We start from the raw sequence: 20,151 nt of genomic DNA, 5'->3' as shown, positions 1-20,151 counted from the left end.
CAATCAGACTGTGGGAATATTTAGTTTACACACCATAACCCACAGCCCATCAATTTGCTAGTCTTATTTTGACTAGTACAACCCTCCTAGTGTCAGGTATTAGCCATGGGCCAATCTGGTGTTCGTCAGCTGCAACAAATGATCATTCAAATTTGTAGCCTATTCAGGATACATTAAAAAAAAGAAACACTTTGGAGGCATTACACAAACCCAGGCTCCTGCAGAATTTATAAAAAGTGGCAGACAAAAAGCAAAATTATTAAAAGCATTTCTTCTACTACAGCTGTATGTAGTTTTCATTACTATGACATGATGAGTCATAAAAGCTAGAGAAATTGGACACATATTTAGGGGGAAAAACCCCTAATAAAAAAAATGTAAGAGCAAATATAAACAATCCTTTGGAGTAGCACTTACTTTAATGCCTTTCACTAAAATAATTTGTGTCATATTTTCATTCACTTAATAGGCAAGCCCTGCATTTGACGCTGAATTATTTTTTCTGCTGACTCTATTCACTTCAACAGTCTTCCTACTCCAGTAGAATTGAAAAGATTGGTGGCCTTGTGTGGATGCCCTAAACAAGAGGGAAGTAAGATTTATGAAGTTCAGGAAGAACATGCTTCTCTACTGAAGATGGGAGATTTCTATTTTTGCCAAGTTCCATAGATAATTGAGTATATAGAACTTGTATACTTTTTTCTTTTTCAATTGGTATCCTTGCCTTTTTTTGCCCTTTATTATACATGTTATTAAACTTTACAGCCAAGAACTGCCAAAAGCCACAAAGCATTCACTCTCCTGGCATTAGAACAGGAAATGAAACATTTTTATTTTCATCTAAAATAGTGATTTAAGTACTCAAATTTCATACTAATCTACCTACACATGTAGATGAGAAGCTACTTAGCAGCAATAGCATCAGAAAAGAAAGTTCTCATCACCCAGGGCAGTTCACACTAATAATTAGAAAGAAAAAAGGAAAGCTGTGAATTACAATGAACTAAGACTAAATAAGTGTCCATGTTGGATTAAAGAATTTGAGTTGTCAGTCTGATGCATAATGAATGTGAAAATCAGCCATTTAATTATATGGTACATGGTACAATCACTTTGTTCTGCAATAAACCACTGAAGTTATCATAGTGCCTTTAGCTTAGCAATTGTTTACTATTACACCACCCCATGACTCCTCTCAGACACTGTTTAACCTACATTATTATAAATGTGAAATACGGAACTTATGAGAACATTATAGTAATGTTAGTTCAATTTCATCAGTATATTAGTGTATATAGAAAGTACATGAATATAGAAAAAATGCTTTAAATCACAAAGGGAATAAATTTCTAGATATAGTTGATGAAAAAATTAAAAACCAAGAACATAAAAAGACTGCAAAAAATCTTTACTAATACTACTTTGTTCTTAACAAATTAGTGTTTTCTCATAGACTGCTTTAATAACTCAGACTTTTTAAGTATTTGCAAAACATATGCTAATCATAACTACAAAATGTAAAAACAAAACAAAAAAGCAGTTTTTTTGTTTTTGTTTTTTTTTAAGAACAACTTGGAAATTTTATGAGTCAACAAGAACAGCAAGGTCCCTGCAAACACATGAAACTAGAACAGGTTGGAATACATAAGTGTGTGACTATGTTGTGACGGTGGGTGGGCTGGTCTATGAAAAGAAGAAAGAACAAAACAGGAGAAAGTCAAGAAGGTCTTGGGAGCCAACTGGGATTGAAGAACAAGAAAAGACATTGAGAATATAAGAAGAGTGAGCTTGATTAGAAGGATTAAATCACTCAAATTTCCTAAAACTGAAGCCATATACTTACTGCTACTGCAATTCTTCCAAGGACGTGTTCTGGCATTTTCCTATATACATCCAAAGATCCCCCTGTAGAGATAAACATGCCATATTACTACAAATGAAACTACCCGAACAATGCACTGGGCTCCTCCTGTGTATTCACTGTGAGACTATGTTCTTACACTTCCTACACCATACATTGGATGTGTAGTATAAAACTTGTTTTTAGTCCAATGTTATCTATAACATAATAATACTTCCTGATGAAGTATAAGTGGATATTTTCATTTTATTCTGAAGTGTATAGTTGCATACATGACAAACTGAAAGAAACTAGTCAAAGGCAAGCTAAGAAACTATACTTTATGTAAACTTAAATACATACACAAAATTATAAAGATCAATATGACAATTACATTTAGGTGCCTGCCTTTTGTAACAGTTTTTCTCAAATGTAAATCCGGGTAATATCTTAGAATTTTCACATTAATCCAACAAAAGCTGGAATATATGCAGAGAACCACTACTTTGCTCATTAATGATATGATTATGAGATCTATTTTAACAATACGTAATCATCTTTCTTTAAGAGTCAAATTGAGGTATAGTCTTTTAGTTCTACAAAAAAATTATTTCAGAGTATTTGACAAATATTTTTATATGCATACAGACACATGCATATATTATATATATGGCTACTGGCTTTATATTTATCCCATTTAAAGCAGATACAGAAAAATGATCACTCTTAGTTAACCTTTGCTCATAGTTTGCAGATTTGAACAAGAAACTGGGAAACCAAAGTGTAACTAAACATTACACTTTGGCTCTGGGTGCTACTGGGAAGATAATGAAAAAAAATCTGATATGAACTGAACCATCCTTATTTACTAAAATGACATTTTTATTACAGATGTAATAAAAGTGAGAATACAGCAGAAAAACATTTTATGTTCTCATTGATCTTTCAGATAAATTGGCAGTATGAAGGATAAACAGAATAAAAAAGATCAAGCTTTACATGCTGGTATTTGCAAGACTGACAAATGCAGCTTATTGGACCAATCCCTTATGAAGTGAATGACCTGAATGGCTTAAAACTAGGAGGTGAAAATCCATCCAGATGTACCAGTAACAACTTCTAAGAGAATTCACTTTTACAAAGGATATAAATCAGGGCTTAATTAACTAAATGGACAATGGTTTCAACAAGCTAAACCCAAAAAGCAAAGATTACCTTACCACCATTATCAGTAGAAGAAGCCAAAAAGGAATCTAATTTTGAGGTAGTTCACTGGTTTTTAATCTCAGTTAGACCCGCTTTCCTTAACTATTCATATGGCTAAATCTTTACACAGCTGGCTCTGTGCCATCACTGATTCATCTTGTCCTTTTCATGTCCATTAGAGAAAAATGTCATCGGTGAAAAAACGATGTGGCAGATCCACTCAGGATTAAGAGTTCCTGTTAAGTTTGATGAGTTCTTTTTCTGCAATTCAGTAATTCTTATCAGGTTAAAAATGGCAGAGGGGGTTGGTTTAATTTTTCTCTGTTTTATTATCATTTCTATCCTACAGATCTATCAAAAATGGCAACTCTTAGACCTATCAAACATTAGTGCAGAAAAGGACATTAAAGATCAGTCCAGCGACCTTACTTGACAGGTGGGGAAAATAATCCCAGCGATGTGAATGTTCTAGTTAAAGCCAGGAGTCAGCTGATGGCAGAGCTCAGAGAAGACCTGAACCTTTGAAGTTTCAGAAGTTAAAGATTTAAAAGGTGGCCAGGCACAGTGGCTCACACCTGTAATGCCAGCACTTTGGGAGGCCAAGGTGGAAAGATCACTTGAGGTCAGGAGTTTGAGACCAGCCTAGGAGACATGGTGAAACCCCATCTCTACCAAAAAAATAAAAATGAGCTGGGCAAGGTGGTGTACACTACTCTGTAGTCCCAGCTACTCAGAAGGCTGAGGCAGGAGAATCGCTTGAACCTGGGAGGCGAAGGTTGCAGTGAGCAGAGATTGCACTACTGCACTCCATCCTGGGTGACAGAGCGAGACCCTGTCTCAAAAAAAAAAAAAAAAAAAAAATTAAAAGGTTTCCCCATGATGTGACATAGCTTGAGAATCACACGTGAACCTTTTGCAGTTTAAAAAGTCTCATGCAATGTGATACTACTATGATGCAAACTGACAGAATTTAATTTTAGCTGAGGTAGTGGTATTCAAGGCATTTAGAAACTCATTCATCTGTGGCTCGGTAGGTTTGAACTTTTTGCTCATGATTCCAAAGTTACTGGTTTGTTCTCTGTGATCTGTCACTTTTCTTTGTTCCCTGAAGTCATATGTAACCAAATATAATTCTGAAGTAGAAAAGTATAATAACTGAAATGAAAATTTATTAGACAGGATCAACAGCGTATCTGAGAAAGCAGAAGAAAGAATCAAAGGAGGTAAAGATAGGTCAATGGAGATTATCCAGTCTAATGATGAAAAGAAAAGAAAATGAAGAAAAATGAACACATTCTCAGAGACCTGGAGAACACCATCCAGCATACAAACATACGCATAACAGGAGATTAGAAAGGGAGGAGAAAAGGAAGGAATGGAAAGAATATTTGAGGAAACAATGACCCCAAACTTCCTAAATTTGATGTTAAAAAGTGAATTTACACATCCAAGAAGCTCAGTATACTTCACATAGGATAAAGTCAAAAGAGATCTATACCTATACACATTATTATCAAACTATCCATAGCCAAAGACATAAAGAAAATCTTGAAAGCAGCAAGAGAAGTGACATTTCAGTTACAAATAATCCTCAAAAAGATCAAGAGCTGATTACTCATCAGAAACCACAGAGGTCAGAGGCAGGCGAATGACATATTTGAACAGCTGAAAGAAAAAGATTGTAAACCAAAAATTCTATATCCAGCGAAAACTATTCTACAAAACTGAAGGAGAAATTAAGATACTCTCAAATAAACTGGAAAATTTATCTCAGAATACTGAGAATTAATCATTAGTTGACCTACCCTACAAGAAATAAAATACAGTCTTTCAGACTGAAGGAAATTTAGACTGAAGTTAAAAGACAGTAACTCAGATCCACATGAAGAAATAAAGAACACTGGTAAAGGTAACTGCATAGGCAAATATAAAAGACAGGATAAATGTATGTTTTGTTTGTATCTCTTTTGTTCTCCTATATGACTTAAGAGACAATGGCATAATTTTAAATTTGTTTTGGACACACAATGTATAAGAACGTAACTTATATGACAATAACAGCATAAAAGAGATGAGAAGAAATTGAGCAATACAGAAGCAAAGTTCACTCTGTCGCCCGGTCTGGAGTGCAGTGGCGCGATCTTGGCTCACTGCAACCTCTGCCTCCTGGGTACAAGCTATTCTCCAGCTTCAGCCTCCCGAGTAGCTGGGATTACAGGCATGAACCACTGCGTCTGGCTAATTTTTGTATTTTTTTTTTTTTTAGTAGAGATGGGGTTTCACCAAATTGGCCAGGCTAATCTCGAACTCCTGATCTCAGGTGATCTGCCCACCTCGGCCTCCCAAAGTGCGGGGATTACAGGCATGAGCCACCATGCCCGGCCTTTTGTATACTATTAAAATAAAGTTAGTATTAATCCGAAGTAAATTGTTATAAGTTAAGAAGTTAATTGTAATCCCTAGGGCAACATTAACAATATAACTAAAAAAAATAGAGCAAAAGAAACCATGGGAAATTTAAATGGTACATTTGAAAATATCTATTTGACATAAAAAAAGCAATAACAGAACATGAAATGCATGACACATAGAAAACAAATAGAATGGGAGAGATACATCTCACCTTGTTAGTAATTAAATTAAATGTAAAAGGTTTAAGCACTCTAATTAAATAAGAGATTGGCAGAATTAATTTTTTAAAAAATGATCCAACTATATGCTGTCTACAACAGAGGTATTTTACATTTAAAGACACAAACAGGTTGAAAAATGATGAAAAAAGATATACTATTCAAATAGTAACCAACAGGGAGCTGGAGTGACTATACTAGTGGAAAAAATAGTCTTTTAGATAACTATTATTAAATATTGTTACTAGAGACAAAGACATTTTCTAATGATAAAAGGATCAACCAACCAAGAAGACATAACAATTATAAACATGCATGCACCTAGCATGCATGCCAAAATATATGAAACATAAACTGAAAGAACTGAAAGGAGAAACAGACAACTCAAAAATATTAGTTTTTCAGACTTCAATATCTCACTTTCAGAAAAGGACAAAACTACACAGAAGATTAGTAAGAAAATACTGAACAGTATTACAAACCAATCAGAATTAACTGACATGAAAAGGATACTTCACTTAACCACAGGAGAATACATTCTTCTCAAGTGCATATATGTGGAAATTAAACAGCACATACCTAAATAAAAATGGGTCAGAAAGAAATCACAAGAGATTTCTGTCATAGAAAAATGGAAAATACTTTGAGATTAATGAAAATAACACAACATACCAAAACTTCTAGGATGCAACTAAAGCCATGCTTAGAGGAAAATTTATAACCTACATTAAATAAGAAGAAAGATCTCAAATCAATATCCTAACTTTCTACCTTAAGCAGAAGAAGAACATCAAGCTAAAACTAAACTCAAAGCAGAAAAAAAGAAAATAATAAAATTAAAGCAGAAATAAACAAAACAGAGAACAGAAAAAAACAATAGAGAAAATCAATGAAACCAAAAGTCGGTTTCATTTTAAATGAAAAAAAATCTTTTGGCTGGGCATGGTGGCTCATGCCTGTAATCTCAGCCCTTTGGGAGGCCGAGGCAGGCAGATCACCTGAGGTCGGGAGTTCAAGACTAGCTTGACCAACATGGAGAAACCCTGTCTCTACTAAAAATACAAAATCAGCTGGGCGTGGTAGCGCACGCCTGTAATCTCAGCTACTCCGGAGGCTGAGGCAGGAGAATGGCTTGAACCCGGCAGGCAGATGTTGCGCTGAGCCGAGATCGCGCCATTGCACTCCAGCCTGGGAAACAAGAGCGAAATTACGTCTCAAAAAAAAAAAAAATTTTTTTTTTTTTTTTTTTTAAACAGAGAAACTGACAAACTTTTAGCTACACTGACCAAGAAAATAAGTGAGGAGACTCAAGAAACTAAAATCTGGAATGGAAGAGGGAACATTACTACCAACTTTGCAGAAATAAAAAGGATTATAAGAGAATTTTCAGAACAACTGTGTATCAATAAATTAGAAAACCTAGATGAAACAGATTAATTCTGAGAAAAACACAAACTACCAAAACTGACTCAAGAAAAAATAAAAAATCTGACTAAACCTGTATATAAAGAGATTGAGTTGGTAATAAAAAAAAACTAACCACAAATACTATTCAGCTTTTAAAAGGAAGAAAACTCTGATACATACTACAACATGGATGAACCTTAAGGACATAATGCAAAATGAAATAAGCAAGACACAATAAGACAAATACTATGTGATTCCAATTATATGAGGTACCTAGAGTAGTCAAATAGAGACAGAGTATAATGCTGTTTGCCAGGGGCTGGGAGCGGGGGTGAATGGGGAGTTTTTATTTAATAGTTATTGAGTTTCAGTTTTGCAAGATAAAAAGAGTTCTGGAGATGGATGGTGGTAACAGTTGCACAACCATGTTAATGTACTTCACACTGCTGAATTACACATTTAAAATGGCTGACACAGTTTGAATATTTGTCCCCTTCGAAACTCATGTTGAAATTTCATTCCCACCAGGCGCGGTGGCTCAAGCCTGTAATCCCAGCACTTTGGGAGGCCGAGACGGGCGGATCACGAGGTCAGGAGATGAAGACCCTCCTGGCTAACATGGTGAAACCCCGTCTCTACTAAAAAATACAAAATAACTAGCAGGGCGAGGTGGTGGGCGCCTGTAGTCCCAGCTACTCGGGAGGCTGAGGCAGGAGAATGGCGTAAACCCGGGAGGCGGAGCTTGCAGTGAGCTGAGATCCGGCCACTGCACTCCAGCCTGGGCGACAGAGCCAGACTCCGTCTCAAAAAAAAAAAAAAAAAAAAAAAGAAATCTCATTCCCAATGATGAAGATGGGGCCTAGTGAGAGGTGTTTGGGTCAAAGGGGTGGATCCCTCATGAATGACTTGGTGCCATTCTCACAAAATTGAGTGAGTTCTCACTCTAAGTTCCTGCAAGATTTGGTTGTTAAAAAGGGTATGGAACCTCCCTCCTCTCTCTCTTGCTCCATGAATGGAAGCTTCCTGAGGCCCAGACCATAAACAGATGCTGGGCACCATGTTTCTTGTACAGCCTGCAATATCATGAGCCAAATAAACCCCTTTTCTTTATAAATTACCCAGTCTCAGGTATTCCTTCATAGCAACACAGGATGGACTAATAAAACGGCTAGTAAGGTTTAAATTTTTGTATGAGTATTATACCATAATTTAAAAAAAAAAAAAACCACACTAATGACACACCCCAAAAACACCAGAACCAGATGATTTCACTGGTGAATTCTATCAAATGTTTAAAGAAGAATTAACATCAGGCATTTGAAAAAATGTTCAACATCACTAATTATCAGGGAAATGCAAATCAAAACCACAATGAGCTATCCTCTCACTCCAGCTAAAATGGCTTTTATCAAAAAGACATGGAATAACAGATGCTGGCAAGGATATGGAGAAAGGGGAACCTTCATACACTACTGATGGGAATGTAAACTAGTACAGCTACCATGGAAAACAGTATGGAAATTCCCTAGAAAACTAAAAGTATAACTACCTTATTATGATCCAGTAATACCACCATTGGGTATATATCCAAAAGAAAGGAAATCAGTAAATTGAAGAGATATGTGCACTCTAATGTTTACTGCAGCACTATTCACAATAGCCAAGATATGAAATCAATCTAAGTGTCCATCAAAGAAAAAATAAAGATAAAGAAAATGTGGTACATAAACACAATGAAATATTATTCAGCCATAAAAAGAATGAAATCCTGTTATTTGCAAGAACATGGGTATTATTTTAAATGAAATAATCCAGACACAGAAAGACATACATGCTCTCTCACTGATATGTGGGAGCCAAAAACAAATGATCATGGAGACATAGTAGAATGATGATTACCAGAGACTGAGAAGGGTAGTGAGAAAGATAGGAAAAAGAGGGGTTGGTTAATGGGTAAAAAAGTATAGTCAGATAGAAAGAATAAGATCCAGTGTTTGATACCACAACAGGGTGACCACAATTAATAATTTATTGTATATTTCAAAATAACTACCCAAGTGGAATTGCAATACTCCTAACACAAAGAAATGATAAATGTTTGTGGTCATGCATATCTCCATTACTCTGAGTTGATTACTACACATTGTATGCTTGTATCAAAATATTATTATATATGTACTCCATAAATACGTAAAATAATATGTCTCCATAAAAATATTTATTTATTTATTTATTTTGAGACAGAGTCTCTGACACCCAGGCTGGAGTGCAGTGGCATGATCTTGGCTCACTGCAACCTCCACCTCCTGGGTTCAAGCGATTCTCCTGCTTCAGTCTCCCAAGTAGCTGGGATTACAGGCATATGCCACCAGGCCCAGCTAATTTTTTTTGGTACTTTTAGTAGAGATGGGGTTTCACCATGTTGGCCAGGCTGGTCTCAAACTCCTGACCTCAAGTGATCCACCTGCCCTGGCCTCCCAAAATGCTGAGATTACAGGCATGAGCCACCCCACCCAGCCCATACATTTTTTTAAAAAAAGAATTAACATGAATCCTTCATAAACTCTTTGAAAAAACAGAAGAGGTGGCAACACTTCTGAACTCATTCTATAAGGCCAGAACTATCCTGACACCAAAATTAGACACTGACATCACAAAAAAAGAAAACTAGTCCAATGTCCCTCATAAATATGAATACAAAAATCATCAAGAAAATACCAGCAAACTGAACCCAGGAACATATAAAAAGAATTACACATCATGACTAAGTGGAATAATTCCAACACTGCAAGACTGGTTCATTTTGCAAAAATAAATTAATACAGTATACCATATATTAACAGATTAAAGGACCAAATATGCACAATTATTTCAATAGACATAAAACAGGCATTTGACAAAATTTAATACCCTTTCATGATTAAAAAAAAATACTCAACAAACTAAAAATAGAAGGGAATTTCTTCAGCCTGACAAAGGACAACTACTCTAAACCCATGGCTAACATCATATTTAATGGTGAAAGACTAAAAGCTCTCCCTCTAAGGTCAGGAACAAGAGAAGGATGTCTGTTCTCGTCAGTCTATTCAACATTGTACTGAAGGTTCTAGCCAGGGTAATTAAGCAAGAAAAGGAACTAAAAGACATCCAGAATTGAAAAGAAAGCACTAAAACTACCTGTTTGCAGGTGGTATTATCTTGTATATAGAGAACCCTAAGGAATCCACAAAAAGCTATTAACGTTAGTAAACAAGTTCAGCAAGGTTGCAGAATACAAGATCAATATATAAAAATCAATTACAGTTCCGTACACTGGCAATGAACAATCCAAAAATGAAATTAAGAAAAACAGCATTAAAAATACTCAGAAGTAAATTTAACAAATAGTTACCACTCATACCCTAAAAATTATTTTAAAATCATTGAAAAACAATTAAAGAAGACCTAAGTAAGTTGAAAGACATCTGTGTTCTTGGAGTTGAAGATTAAATAATGTTAAAGACAGCAATATTCCCCAAGTTGATCTAAAAATTCAATTCAATTCTTATCAAAATCCCAGCTGGATTTTTTGGAGAAATTGCCAAGCTGGTTCTAAAATTCAAATAAAAATGCTAGGTATTCAAAATGGCCAAAACAAAGAACAAAGTTGGATCACTTACACTTCTCAATTCGGAACTTAAAAACTATAATAATCTAGAGTTATCAAGTATAAGTAATCAAATACGGTGTGGTACTGGTACAAAGATAGACAACTAGATCAATGCAAGATGTATATGCATTGATCTAAAAGTACAGGAATATATTTTATGGTCAATTTTCAACAAGTATAACAAGAAAATTCAATGGGAAAAATAGTCTTTAACAAATGGTACTGGAACAAATGGATATCTACATGCAAACGAATAAATTTGGACCCCTATCTCATACCATATATAAAAATTAACTCAAAAATAAATCAAAGGCTTATATAAGAGCTAAAACAATAAAACTTGAGGCTGAGGTGGGAGGATTACGTGAGCCCAGGAGTTCAAAACTAGCCTGGGCAATATGATACCACAGCTCAAAAAAAAAAAAAAAAAAAAAAAAAAAAAAAAAAAAAAAAAAGACAGAAAAGAGAAGAAAAAAGAAAGTGAAAAGATAAACAATGAATGAAAATATTTGGAAATCCTACATCTGATAAGAGCCAAGTATTAGAATACATAAAGAACTCTTACAACTCAACAATAAAAGCCCAATAACTCATTTAAAAAATAGACAAAGGATATGAAAACATATTTCTTAAAAGAAGATATATGAATGGCCAATAAGCACATGAAAAGATGCTCAACATCATTAATCATTAGAGAAGTCTAAATCAAAACTAAAATGGGATACCATGTCACACTACGAGGCCACAATTTTAAAAAGACACATAATGACAAGTATTGGCAAAAATATGAAGAAAACGGAACCCTTATACAGTGCTGGTATGAATGCAAAGTGGTGTAAAATCAATTGGAACAGTTTGGTAGTTCATTAAAAAGTTAAACATAAAGCTACCATATGACCTAGCAACTCCACTCCTAGGTATATACCTAAAAGAACTGAAAACATTGGCTGGGCACGGTGGCTTACACCTGTAATCCCAGCACCTTGGGAAGCAAAGGCAGGCAGATCACGAGGTCAGGAGATAGAGACCATCCTGGCTAACACAGTGAAACCCCACCTCTACTGAAAATACAAAAACTTAGCCAGGCATGGTGACACGCGCCTGTAGTCCCAGCTACTCGGGAGGCTGAGGCAGGAGAACTGCTTGAACCTAGGAGGCAGAGGTTGCAGAGAGCCGAGATTGTGCCACTGCACTCTAGTCTGGGTGACAGAGCAAGACTCTGTCTCAAAAAAAAAAAAAAAAAAAAAAAAATGAAACTATATGTCCACACAAAACTTGTATACAAATACATAGAGTAGCATTATTCATAATTATGCATAAAGTAGAACTATCCCAAATGTCCATCAACTAATGAAAGAATAAACAAAATGGAGTATAGCCATACAATGAAATGTTATTCAGCAATAAAAAGGTATGAGGTTCTCATATATGTAATAGTATGGATGAACACTGAAAACAGTATGCTAAATAAAGGAAGCCAGACACAAAGGCCATATATTATCAGATTCCATTTATATGGAATGTCCAGAATAGGTAAATCCATAGAGACAGAAGATAAATCAGTGGTTGCCAAGGACTAGAGGAAAGAGAAAGTAGAGAGTGAGTACTAATAGGTAGGAAGTCTCTTTCTGGGGGTGGTAAAAAAATGTTTTGGAATTACACAGTGGTGATGATTGCACAACCTTGTGAGTATATTAAAAACCATGGAATTGTACACTTTTAAAAGGTGAATTTTATGGTATCTGAGTTATAGTTCAATAAAAAATTTTAATTTATTTGTTTTTTGATACAGGGTCTCACTCTGTTGCCTAGAGTGGAGTGCAGTGGTGGCACAATCACAGCTCACTACAGCCTTAATCTCCTGGGCTCAAGAAATCCTCCCACCTTAGCCCCCAGAGTAACCTGGGACTACAGGCATGTACCACCATGCTTGGCTAATTTCCATTTTTTTTCTTCTTTTTTTTTTTTGTTTTTTTGAGACAGAGTCTCACTTTGTCACTCAGGCCGGAGTGCAGTGGCGTGATCTCGGTTCACTGCAACCTCCACCTCCCAGGTTCAAGCAATTCACAGTCTCAGCCTCCCAAGTAGCTGGGATTTCAGGCATGCACCATCATGCCTGGCTAATTTTTGTATTTTCAGTAGAGACGGGTTTTCGCCATGTTGGTCAGGCTGGTCTTGAACTCCTGACCTCAAGTGATCCACCCACCTCGGCCTCCCAAAGTGCTGGGATTACAGGCGTGAGCCACCACGCCCAGCCATATTTTTAAAATTATTTTTGTAAAGATGAGATCTCACTATATTGCCCAGGCTGGTCTCAAACTCCTGGGCTCAAGCAATCTTCTCACCTTAGTCTCCCAAAGTGCTGGGATTACATGTGTGAACTACCATGCCTGGTCTCAACAAAAATGTTTGAGTAGAACTGAAAAACTGAAGACTTCAAAGAAAGAATGATAAAAGTTACAACACAGTAAAATGTATTGGCTCAATGAATCCACTTTTTCTAGTCAGTCTCCACAGTTATCATACTACCTATATGGCTGTAAGATGTTTAATTCTTGACATTCTACTATAAGTAATTTAGAACACGTTATACACCTTATTGTAGTATCAAGGTATCAACGTTGGCTCATTAAAGTTTTGCAGGGCACAAACTAATTGCTTTAGTAATGTACTGAGAATCTCCACAAGGAACTAACTATATATTCTAAAGTTGTGTTTTAATGGACTAGATTATGGAAAACTGAATATGTAAAATTTAAAGACTGCTTAGATTTAAAATTGGTAAACAATAATAATGATTACATCATTTCACTGATATGTCCCCAGAAATCTGTATTTTGCCATAATATTCAGGTCAAGAAAGAACTATCAAAATAGAAATGAATAAAAAAATAGAGAGGGAAGGAAAGGGCTAAAGTCCAAAGAAAATTAAACACATCTTGGCTAAACAGCTGTGTTGAAAAACAATTTCTTATCCTGCAATTAAGAACCGATTTCTTTCTGAAAGACACAGGACATTGGGTTAATAGATTTCTTTAAAAGAAAATCTGTTTTGGCTATTGAAACATTAAAAGAACAGAACGTCTGTTTTGCAAGTAAAGACAGATTGTGCAAAAGAATCAAATATCAAACCACCGATTAGACTAGCATTTAATCTGTTCTATTTAAATTTTCAATAAAAGTGAAGTTCAATTCTTGAAATTATAGTTCAGCTAAAAATATTTAACCCCAGGAACACTTAACACTGAAATAATCTTACAGTATAAATGAGGTAATTATTAGCATATTTTAATTATTTTTAATTCTACTTGATATCTATATCAAAACCAGGTTGTAAAGCACTATATACTCTAAAAATCATTTAAAAAGTATTATAAAAGGGAAAACTCACCATCCATGAATTCTGTACATATTGAAATCCTATTTTCTACAAAAAATGCTCCATAAAATCCAATGATATATGATGAATCACACTGTAACAAAAATAAGACAAAAGTAGTTATAAACCTGCAAGTCAATAACATAGGCATGCTTTACAAATAAAAATTATGAAAAAAAATACCTTATAAAGAATTTCCAATTCAGACATAATTTGCTTCTGAAGTTCCAGTGTAATATCTAGTAGTATGACCTAAATATAGAAAGGTATTAATATTTATTCACCTTCTAATTATATTAGCTATAATCACTATGAAATATAAGAACTAAAAAAAATGGTAGTTCCTTTATTCTTCCCCACTTCCTTCTTCTTACCACTATAATTCCCAGTAATACAAACTGTATCTGCATCTGTCTAACCTTTTGTCCTTCTGAACTGGGGGAGGTGGTACAGAAGTGATTGATGGGACCAAAGAAAAAAGCCAGGTCTCAAAGGTCAACAGTAATGGCTTTAAAAGTCAGTTAAGTTATAACACTCTTAATTTATGCACTCTATTTTGGCCACGCTGGCTATTTTCAAAAGAGGAACATAGGAATGACCCTCAAACCAATATAAAAGAATTGTCTTGGCCGCGTGCAGTGGCACACGCCTGTAATCCCAGCACTTTGAGAGGGAGGTTGAGGTGGCAAGGTACCTGAAGGCCAGGGGTATATGGCCAGCCTAAGCACCATAGCAAGATCCCATCTCTACAGAAAAAAAAAAAAAATTACCTGGGTATAGTGTGATCAGGTGGTCCCAACCTACTTGGGAGGCTGAGGTGGGAGGATCACTTGAGCCCAGGAATTTGAGGCTGAAGTGAGCCATGATTGTACCACTGCACTCTCACCTGGGTGACAGAGCGAAATCCTGTCTTTTAAAAAAAAGAACTATATTGTGATTTGTGATCAGACACTAGGCAATAAGCAGAGAGGATGATGAATAAAAATGACATTTTATTTATTTAGAGACACAGTCTCATGCTGTCACTCAGGCTGGAGTGCAGTGGGGCAATCTTGGTTCACTACAACCTCTGCCTCCCAGGCTTAAACAAACCTTCCAACCTCAGCCACCGAGTAGCTGGAACCACAGGCGTGCCACCATGCCCAGCTAATTTTTTGCATTTTTGGTAGAGATAGGGGTTTCATTATGTTGCTCAGGCTGGTCTCGAACTCCTGAGCTCAAGTAATCTGCCCACCTGAGCCTCCCAAAGCACTGGCGTGAGCCACCACACCTGGCCAAAAAATGACTTTTTTTTTCTTGAGACAGAGTCTTGTTCTGTTACCCAGGCTGGAATGTGGTGCCACGGTCTCTGCTCACTGAAACCTCTGTCTCCTGGGTTCAAGCAACCTGTCTCCTGGGCTCAAGTGATTCTCCTGCCTCAGCCTCCCGAGTAGCTGGGATTACAGGCGCCTGCCACCACACCCGGCTAATTTTTGTATTTTTAGTAGAGACGGGGTTTCACCATGTTGGCCAGGCTGGTCTTGAATTCCTGACCTCAATGATCCGCTCACCTCAGCCTCCCAAAATGCTGGGATTACAAGCGTAAGCCACCATGCCCAGCCAAAAATGACATTTTAAGTGGGGTTTTTAGTTATGAGAGAAATAAGGAGTTTTTAAAATATATCATCTTTCCCCCCCCCCACCCCCCAGTCAGGTAATGTTCTTTGCTGATACTGTTATAGAAAGTTAAAGCTTAAAGAAATCTTATTTCATTAACTCCCTTCTTTTGAGTGAGGAGGAAACCAGGTTTCCTTCCCAGGAGCCACAGAGCCTGGGAATGGTAGGACCCCCTCCTCTGGACTCAGTCTCATGGGCTTTTCAGTACTTTATGGTTTATTTAAAATATCAATCACTGAGTGATATTACCCATAGTGATTTATAACCCATAAATGTAAAACATTTATAAACTTATCTAGAATAAATTCTAGTTTATTTCAAACACATATTTTTTAAAGAAAGAAGACCATACTGCTCAAATTCTACTCAGCATGTCAGTGAAAATAATTCAAGAGTAATTGTTTTATTTATTTATTTAGAGACGGAATCCTGCTCTGTTGCCCAGGCTGGAGTGTAGTGGCACGATCTTGGCTCACTGCAACCTCCACCTCCTGGGTTCAAGCCATTCTCCTGCCTCAGCCTCCCGAGTAGCTGGGATTACAGGCACTTGTCACCACACTTGGCTGATTTTTGTATTTTTAGTGCAGACAGGGTTTCACCATGTTGGCCAGGCTGGTCTTGAACTCCTGACCTCGGGTGATCCACCTGCCTCAGCCTCCCAAAGTGCTGGGATTACAAGCGTGAGCCACCATGCTCAGCTTGTTTTTACTTTAAAAAGGCAGTGAGGAGAATAAAACAGGTGGAAAACAATTTTTATGATTTGTGGCAGACTCTAGACATTTCTAGACAAAAACTTAACATTCAGAATTACTATGATAGTGTAGTTATATACCATTCGACTTTGAATTACATTTTGTATTACAACTGAAGAACATATATATAATCATACTGAAGAAAAAAACCACAAATGATGCATTGTAAACTGCTGATAGAGCAAGGAAAGAAAAGGACAATTCTAAAGTACATTTTATAGTCCTGACATTGGCCAGGTATTGATTTGGGGTAGGGGAAGGTGGGGGGAAGAAAGGCAAAGGTGGTTTCTATCCAGAGTTTGCGGCTGGGCGTGGTGGCTCACTCCTGTAATCCCAGCACTTTGGAAGGCTGAGGTGGGAGGATCATGAGGTCAGGAGATCGAGACCATCCTGGCTAACACGGTGTACCCTGTCTCTACTAAAAATACAAAAAAATTAGTCACGGCATGGTGGCGGGCGCCTGTAGTCCCAGCTACTTGGGAGGCTGAGGCAGAAGAATGGCATGAACCCAGGAGGCGGAGCTTGCAGTGAGCCGAGATCATGCCACTGCACACCAGCCTGGGCGACACAGCAAGCCTCTGCCTCAAAAAATAAAAATAAAAAAAGTTTGCTTTGGGGTTATTTATAAAAGCTCTCAGGAAACTAGACTGTAAGTGTAATACAAAACTGCCAAGAAACATTTAAACACTTCTCCTGATCAATAGTCATTTGCCAACAATATTCACTTACATTTTTGTTCTTGTGTAAAACTTACCAACAAAATTAATTCATCTAGCGTTAGTTCAATCCTACGGCATAAAATATTCCTACTATGATGACAAGTACCAGGAATCTCTCACTCTAAAAATCTCTGCTAAAAGGAGTGAAGTTATTATTGACCTTAAATCAATGGTTCTCAACCCTGGCCTCAAATCATAATACCTAGGGCACTTAAAAAAAAAAATTCCAAGGTGCAGGCTTTACCCCAAAACAACAGAATGAGAATCCCTGGGGTTGGGCCCACATCTTTGTTATTTTGTAAAGCTCCCCAGGTAATTCCTAATCCAAAGTAAGCTTGAGAACCATTTATTTAAGGTTTCAAAAATGTCATTTATTCAGTGCTAAGATATATGACTATTAAGATATATTGCATCTCCAGGCCACCACCAACCTAGAAATGACATGATTCCACATTGCTAGCCAACATCATGGAATTAACCCCAAACTACTGTCTGTGAATATATCATTCCCTTAATCAAGAACCTTAATTGTGTTCCCATCGCCTACAATAAAGTTAAAACTCTAGCAGGACATTCAAGGAATTCTTCCATAATACAGACAACTTATTCTAACTCCTCTTCCCACTACTCCCACCACAAACCCACCCTTCATGTGAAATCAGATGACATTTCCTGGTGTACACATATATCCTGTGCTTTCCCTACTTCCAGCCTTTGCTCCTGCTGTTCCCTCTACTTGGGGTGTGCTTCCTCTCTCCACTCCAGGCACTGACTAAAAAAATCCTGTTCTATCTTTTAGACCCAGCTTGAATGCCACCACTGCCTCCATGAAGCTCACCTCAAAGCCCTCCATCAAAATTAATGTCTAGCTCTGGCCTTCAATATGTACATTCTGCATGTATCCCTCATCTCCTAAAAATGAAGTCTCAAGATTAGAGTGGCTATAAGCCTCTCAAGGGCAAGGGCTGAGTCTTGTACATTTTTCTATCCCCCGCTCAGCACTCCACACAGGGTCTAACTCACAGTAGTGCCTAGTAAGTGATGTGGGATTTAACTAAAGTCTTTACAACTATAATCCTCTTTATAAGAAGCTGTTTCTAGACAGAAGAAATAGATTGCTTGATTTCCACAACTGAATTTAAAATGAAAAACATACACCACCAAATAAACAAAAATGCCACACTGACCTAAAATGTAGTAAGGAATACTGTATTTGTGGAGCTAATCCGCTGTACTCTAATTTGTTTTGATCATTGTTGGTATTTGCTTTAGTCTAGAATAGTGGAGATTCGAAAATGATGGAAAAAACGAATAAAGTAATTTCTGAGAACTTCAGAGGAAAAGTAAAACCCTCCTTAAAATAACTCTACTCAAATGCTCTCTATTTTCTGGGAGACTTGGCACTCTGGGTGGAAGGTTAATTCTCCTTCCCCCGGGTATTCTTGTGAGTGAGCTTTAAAACTGCTAAAAATAAACAAATCCAATTCCTTATTTGAAGGCAATGGCGAAAGCATGGCAAAGACTAATTTTCTTTTTGAAGTCCAAGAAAAGTAGGGACTTCCTGAGTCTTCATTATTTTTTTTCTCCTTAGGAAGTGCTAAATGTTTCAAACTGGAGAGAATTTGAATATGAAGCATTCCATGGAGAAAGGGTTAAGTGAGAAACTGAAATACCTTAGTGCATTTCCACTGCTCTCCACTACACCTCCAGGACAAATAAGGATGAGTTGTCAAGTTAAATATAAGCAGTCAAGTGACTGAATTATAATTTACTCTGTGCTCAATTTAAATTAGTGTGAGGCTATTAAAATATACAGTATAAATACGGCAATTCATCACAAGCTGTCATGGATGACTTCATTTATTTGCTGGAGTGGCACACACTTCACTAAAGGGAAAGAGAGCAAAATCACAGGTCAAATTAAGCTGCTATTCTGTTTTAATTCACTTATTTAATCTGTGGCAACATAATTGTCTTTTACAGTATGTACAACTCAGAAAGGAAATTTGGGAGGATTATAGCCAGTATACAAATGATTAATCAAATGGTCCATTTAAATGCTAGTTTAAAAGCAGCAGAAACCCAAAGCAGTCAAAGAATGATAATCAGCACATGCAATATACAATGCTAAGAAATTTCTTGTTAGATGGATTTTTCCCACTTACAAAACAAACAATACTGGGAAATATATTAAATCCTCCAAGCATTACTACTTGAAAGATTTTATAGAATACATTAATGGTATAAAAAGGTTCTGTTTACAAGATGGCTAACAGTATTTTTGTTTTCTGCTCTACTTATCTGCAATTGTCTTGACCAGCTACACCAAACAAACACACAAAAAGGTAAAAACACATTTCATGAATTACATATGGTCATTATGAAATAGTTACCTTTAAAATGTGATTAGCATCATTTTCAAAATGTTCTCTTTGAGGCAGAACATTTTCTAAATTCAATAGTGTAAAATAGAAATTCATGGTACATTATTATTTCCAAAATTCAACTTCTTTTAAAAATATCTTGTGATATATTCCTACCTCAGAAGTCTAAAAAGGGAAACATTTACAATATACTTTTTTGTCTAAAAAATAAGAACATTTACAAGCATAACATGAGAAACATTTTGAGTAGGAAAAGTAACAGATTTTCAAGGACTCATCTAATTGTGCCCACAGACATTCAAAGTGTGGGTCAAACTGACTACCCTACTTGGAAAATTAAATTTCCCTCATCATTCCATGCAGGCGTCAGACCCTGCAGATGATTCTGTTTGGACAAGGACTGTGATGTGCTGCTCTTCGCAATCCCTCTGTGACACCAGCAGCCCCGTTTCACAGCTGAGGTCACTGGGAGGTTCAAGTGACATGCTTGAAGTCACACAAAAGTCAGGAGAGGGTCAGGAAAAGATCA

The 20,151-nt window shown here is 36.6% G+C and overlaps 1 protein-coding gene across 7 annotated transcripts in view; it reads right to left on the bottom strand.

Moving 5' to 3' along the window:
* The window catches only part of MAP2K5 (mitogen-activated protein kinase kinase 5), a 261,654-nt gene that overhangs the window by 148,176 nt on the left and 93,327 nt on the right, over positions 1-20,151 (bottom strand). For all 7 annotated transcript variants that reach the window (XM_050796342.1, XM_050796344.1, XM_050796343.1 and 4 more), the window contains exons 10-12: positions 14,295-14,363; positions 14,124-14,205; positions 1,844-1,905 (exon numbers count right to left, since the gene is read on the bottom strand). In XM_050796342.1, the coding sequence (XP_050652299.1) occupies positions 1,844-1,905; positions 14,124-14,205; positions 14,295-14,363 (213 nt within the window). The remainder of the gene's footprint in view (positions 1-1,843; positions 1,906-14,123; positions 14,206-14,294; positions 14,364-20,151) is intronic.

Source organism: Macaca thibetana, chromosome 7 (assembly GCF_024542745.1).
Source record: "Macaca thibetana thibetana isolate TM-01 chromosome 7, ASM2454274v1, whole genome shotgun sequence".
NCBI classification, from domain to species: Eukaryota; Metazoa; Chordata; class Mammalia; order Primates; family Cercopithecidae; genus Macaca; species Macaca thibetana.
This window is presented reverse-complemented; position numbering and strand designations above follow the sequence as displayed.